General features: G+C 30.5%; 3 protein-coding genes across 4 annotated transcripts; 1 reads left to right on the forward strand and 2 right to left on the reverse strand.

Moving 5' to 3' along the window:
- Positions 1–127: 127 nt before the first annotated feature.
- On the reverse strand, positions 128–4,313 carry IFT20 (intraflagellar transport 20). 2 transcript variants are annotated; one of them, XM_015511884.2, is made up of 4 exons: positions 4,015–4,313; positions 714–845; positions 489–643; positions 128–386 (listed from the first exon to the last, which is right to left on the reverse strand). In XM_015511884.2, exons 2-4 carry the CDS (start codon positions 838–840, stop codon positions 270–272), a joined length of 399 nt encoding a protein of 132 aa, XP_015367370.1. In that variant the 5' UTR covers positions 841–845; positions 4,015–4,313; the 3' UTR covers positions 128–269. The 2 variants fall into 2 exon arrangements, with proteins under 2 accessions (XP_015367370.1, XP_015367372.1); XM_015511886.2 differs by lacking the exon at positions 4,015–4,313 and adding an exon at positions 995–1,052.
- A 213-nt stretch (positions 4,314–4,526) lies between these two features.
- On the forward strand, positions 4,527–6,208 carry LOC107164164 (uncharacterized). Its single transcript, XM_015511882.2, has 5 exons — positions 4,527–4,725; positions 4,861–5,084; positions 5,154–5,284; positions 5,353–5,504; positions 5,820–6,208. Exons 1-5 carry the CDS (start codon positions 4,716–4,718, stop codon positions 5,876–5,878), a joined length of 576 nt encoding a protein of 191 aa, XP_015367368.1. The 5' UTR covers positions 4,527–4,715; the 3' UTR covers positions 5,879–6,208.
- Positions 6,209–7,074: 866 nt separating this feature from the next.
- Positions 7,075–9,287, reverse strand: Mt2 (tRNA (cytosine(38)-C(5))-methyltransferase). Its single transcript, XM_015511881.2, has 4 exons — positions 9,078–9,287; positions 8,805–8,994; positions 8,447–8,741; positions 7,075–7,634 (listed from the first exon to the last, which is right to left on the reverse strand). The coding sequence occupies exons 1-4, from the start codon at positions 9,130–9,132 to the stop codon at positions 7,188–7,190; spliced, it is 987 nt and encodes a 328-aa protein (XP_015367367.1). The 5' UTR covers positions 9,133–9,287; the 3' UTR covers positions 7,075–7,187.
- Positions 9,288–9,706: the final 419 nt, after the last annotated feature.

The raw sequence follows: 9,706 nt of genomic DNA on the forward strand, positions 1-9,706 counted from the left end.
ATACAATGTTTATGATATTATTTATTATGTATTATGAAAAACGCATTTACCATAATTATTTTTATGCTTAAGCATTATTTTATAGTTAAGGAATAATTTGATTAATCATTAAACAATAAAAAAAAAATTAAAATAATATCAGTGTATTGCTGTTCAACTGTATCATTATTCATTATTATGACATTATATTATTAATTACCATTGATTATAAATGAATCTAATAAGACTCATATAATATGCTACCTATGTGAAACGTAATCGAAAACCGTTTAGTTCTGAAACGATAATCGATTTATTAAATCCGTTTGATCGGATTCGATTTTTTGCAGCGACCTGTGCTCGATCTTGTAGCGTTCGAGTTCCGTGGTTTTTTGTTCGATTTGCGACTGCAATTGGGGATGAAAAAAAAAAAGGTAAAACAGTTAAACGCAGTTCGGCAAGCAAATCAATATTGACGACCCCCTCCCCCCCCCCGGCCCACGCGTTACTTGTAACTTGGCGATTTCTTCTTCAGCCTTGTTGGGCAACGACGCCAGCTTGTTCGACACGACGATCGCTTCCCGCTTTTCCCGCTCCACTTGTTTGGCCAGATGGTCCATGACGCCGATGAAGGTGTCCACCGACTCGCGGTACAGCTCTATATCTGTGCAAATAAACAGTGGTTAGGTTTCGATTTCCCGGTCACCGCCGCCGTCCGTCCGTCCCGCGGTTACCGCTCGTGAATTCCGCGCATCGGTCCCTCAAATCGGCCACCTTGTCCGCCAACACGGGTTCCATGACTCTGGCCTTGCCCATGTCGTCGACACAAACGACATCCGACACGGGTACGCTGTCGGCCATTTTATCTGCAAAAAAAAAAAAAAAAACCTTTTTTAAATTATCATGCATATTTTTTACGACGAGGCACTGCTGTCGGAAATCGTAGGAAAATCAACCGTTGTAAACCACTATAAAACGTGTCTTGTACAATGTGATAGTAAAGGTTTTCTACTACCTATGTAGATGATGTAGAAAACAGGAACTTTCCAACTTCTGCTTTTTAACTCTATAGTCCCACATTTTAGAAAAATTAATCGCGGCGGATACAAAATGTAGATCACGATTTGATCAACATTTTACTTTTTAAAAGTAATCTCGTCACAATTGCGTTAATTTAAATAAAATGTAACGGAATTATTGCTTTAGCGTTGCTGCTGAAAAGACGTAAGTTCGATGCAGGAGTAGGTCATTTGAATTACGTCACTACCCAACAGTGGAACCCATCACCTTGTATTTTTTCTGTATTATATTCTAACAAATTTATTAAAATATGATTGTTCAAAAATTTGTGTTGAATTAAAAACCAAAATAAATATTCTGTCGTATGACATCAAAATAAATGAGCTATCCCCCAAGGGGCAAAGGCCAAAGTTGTGTTTTTTGTGTACATTGTTTAACAATTCATAACTAATACCTAATATAACACACGTTTTCGAATTTTTAATATTTATAACATAACTAACATTCTACCTTAATATTTATGATTTATGAACAGAGGCGTATTTAGGCACAGGCCCTATAGGCCCGGGCCTAGAGCGGCAACATTGGAGGGCGGCAAATTTCAACAATTTTTTTTTACAAAATTAGAAAAAGTATTTTTCATTTGATGAAATCAAACTCAACTAATTTTTGTTCGCTCAAAATTAATCATACTAGTATATCTACATATATCTCAATGTATCTTTTTTAATATAATAAATTGTATATTTAAATACGTTTTAGAAATAATTGTAGGAAGGATGGAGGTGGGAGGAAGGCGGTGAATTGGAAAGTGCCTAGAGGCGGAAAAACCTTAAATACGCCACTGTTTATGAATATTAAATAGTTTCACAACTTCTACTGGTAAAAATCATAAACAATCAGCTGGAATTTCTATGGTATTTATTATTGTTCGGTTAATCACGTCTTTGCAAAATGCAAACGCAAATTAACAAATTCTTAAAAACAACTATGTTACGTAATTTGCTAATCATTCTTTTAAACTGCTGTCTACCTCTAGATCACCTCGTTTTTTCTTATAAGCTCTGTATTTCCAGGGATTTACGAGGATCGTGTTTTTTCTGTTTAGAACTACCGTTGAAACTCTTCAAGAACTATCTACTTATTAAGAGGACACTATTCCTGCATGTGTTGTCTTCGTCTTACAAGTGCGTAACATAGCAAATTTACGGTTAGCAGTAAGCAGATCACGTTTAGCTTCGTTACTTGAAAAATTAAAGCGAATTGACCTCTTATAACATTTAAAGTTAAGAACGTTATTTTTGTTTATTTGGTTTTTTTTTTTTAAAGACGTGTTTTTCAACGCCGATTTCGAAAAATTTTGAATTTTTTTGCGAAAATCATCATTTCGAAAGTTATATTTAGGTGATACAGCCTTCTAAAGTTTGCGATTTTATGTTAACACACATCCGCGAAACTTAACTTGTTACGTGGAGGACTTTGAGTTTAGCGAAAAGAGCCACTATATACCTAGAATTTACTTATTCTATTTTAACATGACAAGGTTTCAATAAACTCTTTATGGCCTGTGCCCTGTTGTCTATCTGAAGATAATTTATTGCAACGTAACTTATTATAGCTCATTCAATTATCATTTACCATAAAGATAATTTAATATGCATAATAATAATATAAAATGTAGAAACCTAATAAAAGATAATTATAACTATTGGTATAAATATTGAACGAAAACCAATTTATTAAAATGGACAAATATGATTTTTTTTTTAAATATCCCAATTTGATAATAATAATATAAAAATTTCAATATAACTATAGGCACTTACTACGATCAATATAATAAAATAAATACTGTAATTATAGAATATGATCTAATCTATATATACTATATATACGTCTATACATTGTACCATAATTAAATATTTTATTTAGTCTATCCCGGCAGTGCAATAGCGAGTACCTACATAGTTAATAATTCATAAATTCTTATTTAAATATTGTAATAATACCAAGTTTAAATCTTTTAAAAATGTTCAATTGCAAAATTAATTTGGATTTTATTATTATTATTCAAGAATAAGTAAGTAGTGTAACACCAACGCGCATGCGTATAAACGTAAAGTTGCAAACTTTGGAAGGCTATAACTTCCAAAAATCAGAAATAATGGTTTCCGCAAAAATATTCAAAACAGTTTGAAATAAGTATTGGAAAAAATGTCTTTAAAAAAATAATAAAATAAAATTCGTGAGGTGCATTTTATTCCGAATTATGAATATTATTGCATATAAATATAAGTTGCGTTCCGATAAAAATGTTCCAGAAAACAACATACGCAAGTTGCGGGCGTGTTTATAAAATTTGTGTCCGACAGAGAGTCCTTAAAGATAAAAAGTTGTCAATGAAGTTATAATTAGCATTATAGACTTATAACAAATAATAAATTAATAACAACTCAAACTGAATTTACTGTCGTTCGAATTTTTATCCATAAAATTATCATGAATATAAATACATATTTTTATTTTAAAACAAAATACAAAATACAAAAAACAATGTTTCTAACCATACCGATATTGTAAGTAATAACAGTAATATTGACTGACAGTGCTAAGTCTGGGAAGGTGAAATATTGGCGTACATTTTAATTTGAAAATATAAAAGGACGCGATTTACGTCAAGAAGGTACATTGGGACGCAACTTACTACAGTCGGCAAAAAAATTGACAGTCGACAGCTATTATATAGTATATAATTGTACCTACTGTAAAAACCAATCAAACATAACAATTTTAAAATTCATAATTAATAATATTATTATATAAATTAATTGTGTGTAGGCGTGAATTATGTTATTATAATCATAGCCGTACCAACCCAGCTAGCCCCGGATTTTGGGCAAATGTCCTTAGGCGCCAAAAGTCGTATCATTATTTTAAAAAGGACTACAATATTATACATTATTAGGTAGTTGTTTATATTTTAATATCGTGCAAATATTCAATACCAAAACGTACATGTTACGGGAAATCGGTGTTCCAACACTTCCAACGCTAAATGGTAAGCACGGCCGCACAAAATATTATGTAATATTTTAGTTTTTTTAGATAAACGCGCGCGTATTTTGAATATTATCTCTCTTGTCGTCGTCTAGTCGCGGTCAAGCACACGCGCGATGTATAACAAAATTTACGAGCCCTTTTGGCAGAAAACGACTTGGCCGGTGCTAATATTATTTTGTCAATAACGCGCGAACGGTTTCGCCCACACAACAATAATAATAATTGTAAAATTATAATAACTTTAATGGAAATTGAATTGTTTGTCAGCGCGTTATGCGCCAAACACTCGAATGCCGTGGCAACGATATCGCACTATCGCGCCACCTCCGTGCTTATACAACCTCTTTGACACGTCCGATTTCTTCCAAGACGACGGCGGCGAGACTGATGCATTAACAATATAAATATATATAAAATGCAGCGCCGTAGAACAGTGCATTTTATCATCGACGTCAATATTTTGATAAATAATTATTTGATACAGACAGTGTCGTCTCCGTCCCACAGAAGTAAGTCAGAACTATTTTGAAATCCAAAATTCGAAAATAGATCCTGCCTACTGCTGTCTGCTGCCTAGTTGTGTATTTTGTGTTTGATAATCGTTACTAGATCGTTATAAATTTCTTTGTTGCCTACGAAAGTCTCAAGTTTCTAAAATGCCAAGAGGTATGACAACTGTGTTTATAGTTTCTTCGAACGCACGTTCGCATTGAGATTCTTTTGTTTCATGTCGATCTAGAGACAATGAGTTTTTTTGTTTTTTTTTTTCGAATATCATATTTTGTTCTTCCGCCTCTGCAGGAAAATGGACTAACCACAAAGGAAGGAGTCGCAGGTTTACGAATCCCGAAGAACTAGAAGAACAGAGGAAACGCGAAGAACAGGAAAGAAGGTGGAAGAAAAATAACAGAGGCGATGACGAATCATCGAGCGAGGAAGAAGAAAAACCAGCGACTAAAGGAGACAAGAGCAATAGTGAGGACGAATCAGAAAGTGAAAGCGAATCAGAAGAAGAATCCGACGATGTAATTATAATTTTTTATTATAATAGGTGTGGTTAAGCATTGGAAATTTAAATTTTTTGTTTTGGCCAGAATAAAAAAGGCGTTGCTGGCCTGATTCAAATTGAGAATCCAAATAGGAGACAGTTAAAAGCAAAGAAATTAGCTACACTTAATGAAACCTTAGACACAGCAGAACCAGCCCAATTATCTAGACGTGAAAGGTTTTATAAGTTTATTTTTATTGTTTTTGAATTTATTTTACATAATTTATGTATGATATTGTTCACAGAGAAGAAATTGAAAGACAGCGAAAAAAACTACATTATCAAAAATTGCAAGCTGAAGGTAAAACAGATGAAGCAAGAGCTGATTTAGCTAGATTAGCTATCATTAAACAACAACGTGCAGAAGCAGCAAAAAAGAGAGAAGATGAGAAAAAAGGTCAGTTTTTCTTTAGTTATTATTAATATTCTTATTAAATAAGTCTTTTATGTACCCATACTCTGAATTGGTGAGATAACATACTTTGGACTGTTAAAAATCAGTTTTTCAGCACATCCTAACATGGCACTCTATCATAGGTAAACCAATTTTGATGACGGTGTGACACAGGGTAATGCGCAAAATCTCTTGGTCGACAGAGTATAACAATTTAATTAGTTATATTGTGTATTATATTAAATTAATTTACTAACTTAGGGTATATGTTTATTATACAATTTTAATATTATTACTATTTGTTTTATGTTTTTCTAGAAAAAGAGATGGCTAAGATTCAAAAATCAGCCGAGACACAAAAAGCACTCGGAAAATAAAGAAATTTATGTTATGGACTGATATGTAATGTAAGAATTAAAATTACTATTATGTTAGGCAGCCATTTTCAATATGCTACTATAACATATGCTTTCAGTTATAAAAGTTATCATGATTTACAGGTAGCAATCTAATATATAAACCTAAAAATATTGTTTACATTGTTTTAAAGTTTTCCTTCTTTTTTGTAATAACAAAAACTCAGTTTAAATAAAATTCACTTCAATAACTTTAGTCATATCCACCAATAATACAATTTTAAAAAATTACCATATATCATTATTTATATATGTACATTATATATTAAACTTTTGTTTATCCATTTTCAATTGAGTATTTTTGTTTTAAAATAAGTTCCCATTCATTTAGGCTCATACTTTTACCATTGTAATAAGTAAGTACCTACCAATGTAAAAATTACTGCGCTAACCTACCCTAATGACATCAATGATCAAGATGAATAAATATGTTCATTATTTCAAACTTAATTATTTGACTAATTCAAAATGTATTCCAATGCCCATGTACATAAATTTAATAGTCATTGCCAGTGATGTAGCCGTAATTTTTTTTAGTGAGTATACGCTTAAATAAACTTGATGTGTAAAAGTTACCTAACCTAAGTAACCTAACCTCTATACACTATGATGTTATTATTTCTATATTCATAATTTTACACTATATTACTTCCCTGCCTATCATACTCCTAGAAATGAATTAATTATACATTTTAGCTTTTTATGATTACGTATTTTTTATGAGTTATGACTCATGGTAAATAATTAAGTAATATTAAGTTTTAATCAAATAATCAGATAAGATTTTAAAAGTTTCAATAATAATATATATTAATACACAATTAAAATAAGAAAGTGTTATGGGAAAATATTAAATTACAAAATAAAATCTATATTACTTTCTTTGAAGTCACTATTGAAGATGTTGAACGCTACTGTTAAATTTGGTATTTATTTAAACACCTAACATGATAAGCAATTGTTTTCCTTATGGAAACCATCAATTCTATAAGGTTTTTTTTCGACATTTTCATTTAGTAATTAAAAATTATTTATCAAATTGGTTTATAGAATAAATGCGTTCCCAACGCGTATACGCCCCACCACACCACTCATCATTGTGAACTGTTTATCATAAGAATATCTAAGAAATTATTTTATAGCAAGAAATAACAGGATTGAGTTCCACATCTTATTTTATTTACCGCAAATATTTGAAAAACTAATTAGTTTACATCCAACATATTAATATATTATATAAAAATAATTATGTACAACATAGTTAAAGGCTTTAAGGCAATAATAAACATAATAATCGAGAAACAACATAAACATTTATACTGTTTCCTAAAAGTTGATATGCCTTTTTTTTGCTGACTGGAAAGTCTGATACAGGAAAACACATAAACTTTGCAACCTCTGCTGGTGTAAAAAATCTTAATTTAAGACTTTTCAGCACTTCTAAATTATTGTCATTATCATTGATAATTTCTTTGATATTTTCTTCGCATAGACTGGAAAACACAGAACCTGTGCCACATAAATATGAACTGTATGAACGAGTAAAACAACATGATCTTTTACTGTTTTTGGTAACAATGTCTAAGGCTTTGCCGCCTTTCAATAATTGCTTGTCATTAATTAAATATTCTTCTAATTCTGTGTCGGATTCACTCAATACATCTGAAACTTGTTTCACACGGCTGCACAATTTATCGTCCCAATTATTTTCAGTTATCTATATCAAAAAAAAATAAAAAATAAAAATTATAAAGTATGATATTGATTAAATATTTTCAGCTATTCAAATTATGCAAAATACTTTTGTATGGATTTAAATTTAAAATTGAACCGTGTTTGATTGATTAAAATGAAAATTATTAAATAATACATTTAATTTAATTTTTTTTAATCCAACTCTAATAAATAAGCTAGTCTAAATCTTGGGTAAAAAATATTTAACTAGATTGTTAATTGTAATCTACATGAAAATAATGCAATGTGCACAATTATTTAAAACATTTATAAGGATGAAGAAATCTTACAATAATATGTTGGTCAACACTAAAATATAAAGAAAATGTTTGCGGTTGTAACAGCTGATCATATCTAAGAATAGATGCATATATTAACCTAACCCAAGAAGGTTATCTACAGGAATTTATGAATATTAATGTATAACAATTTAACTAATAGTTAATAGGTAAATATATATTTTAATATAACTATGAAAAAAGAAAAATCATAAGAGCTTCAAAATTATTAGTAATGCAGAAGCAGAACAAACTGTAAGTATTGTGTAATTTATTTGCCAGCGTTCAGTTAGAGATATGTTTTTAAATGTAGATATTCAGTTTACACTTAATAGCTTATTATGATGACATTTCTGATTTTAGATTAAAAAAAAATACTTAAGATCAGTAAATGTAATCTCACTAATCTCCTTCAACAACAGAAAAATGGACAAAAGTTACAAATATTAATACAAGATAGGCAATGTGCGACATAATATAATATATATTTAGTTAGGATGATTCCTAAGCAACTTACGATATCATTTTGTAAGGATATTGCAAAATCTAATGGTTTCTTCTTGGCTAATAAATAATACCTCAATCTTGAATTGCAAATTCCAAAGTGTACAGGACTAAGAAGAAATTCTCTATATGTAAAACCCGACTGACTCAGAGCGGTAACTAATTTGTCTCTAGCTAATGAACTTTCAAATCCTTTAACATTTTCCACTAATACATATTTAAGCGATTCCGATTTCGGAATTAAATTTTCAATAATGTGCAGCAGTGGCTTTGTTCTTTCATCGTTAATATCCTTGACAAGGCCATTTCTAAACATAAAAACGCAAAAAGAAATTATATGTGTATTAACAATAATAAGTTAAAAAGCTTGCCTCGTGAAAGGTTGACATGGTGGGCTCATCAACAATATATCTGGACGGTATGCATCAAACTGTTCAGGGCTAAGTGAAAGAATGTTTAAGTCTCTGAGGTTTGTCGATGGAAAAAAATGTCTGTACACTGCATTTGCTACAGTATTTATATCTACAGCTAGGACAACTTCAAAATTTTCCAAGTTGCATTCTGAAAAAAATTGTCATTTACAACACACAGTACCTAATACCTAGCATTATCAAGCATTGTTTTAAGTACAACTCTAGTTATACCTTTCAGGGCAAAATGCATTCCACCAATACCACTGAAAAATTCTATGACTCTCATACTTGGATTAAAAAAATCATTCGTGTTTTTAAGAAACTATGACAAAGATTCTAAAAAGATTTTTTTTTTTCAACCGACAATTAATAACAATAAAAATCAATATTGTTGAATGGTTTGAACAGTAAGTTGAACGCAGCTTTTTAGAATTAATAATGATAACTGATACTTGATAAGTGAGTTATCACAGGTATTAACTATTTATTTATTAACTATTCAAATAATTGTAAATATTATTGTTGATAAGAAAACAACGTGGGCATTAAGATAAAAGGCATTGTGACCAACAACAATCGACAATATTTGAATCACCTGTGGCCCGTGGGCCGCGGCTGTGAACTAGGTTTTTAGATTATAGAAAAACCTTAATTGACCATAACTCCACAATAATATGCGGATTGTGGACAATATTTTACTTTTAGTACTACAAAATAAACATAAAAAGTGTATTATACATGTAGGGTCACCTAATGAACAAAAAAAAAAATAATAATTTGAACTAAAGTCAGTTCTATATACTTCTATCTATAGGTATATTTTAATATTTAGAATAGGTAATTTGGAGGGGGTATTGTAA

The sequence above is a fragment of the Diuraphis noxia genome, unplaced genomic scaffold, assembly GCF_037042655.1.
Source record: "Diuraphis noxia isolate RWA-SAM2 unplaced genomic scaffold, SU_Dnox_SAM2 contig0003, whole genome shotgun sequence".
Classification (NCBI taxonomy): domain Eukaryota; kingdom Metazoa; phylum Arthropoda; class Insecta; order Hemiptera; family Aphididae; genus Diuraphis; species Diuraphis noxia.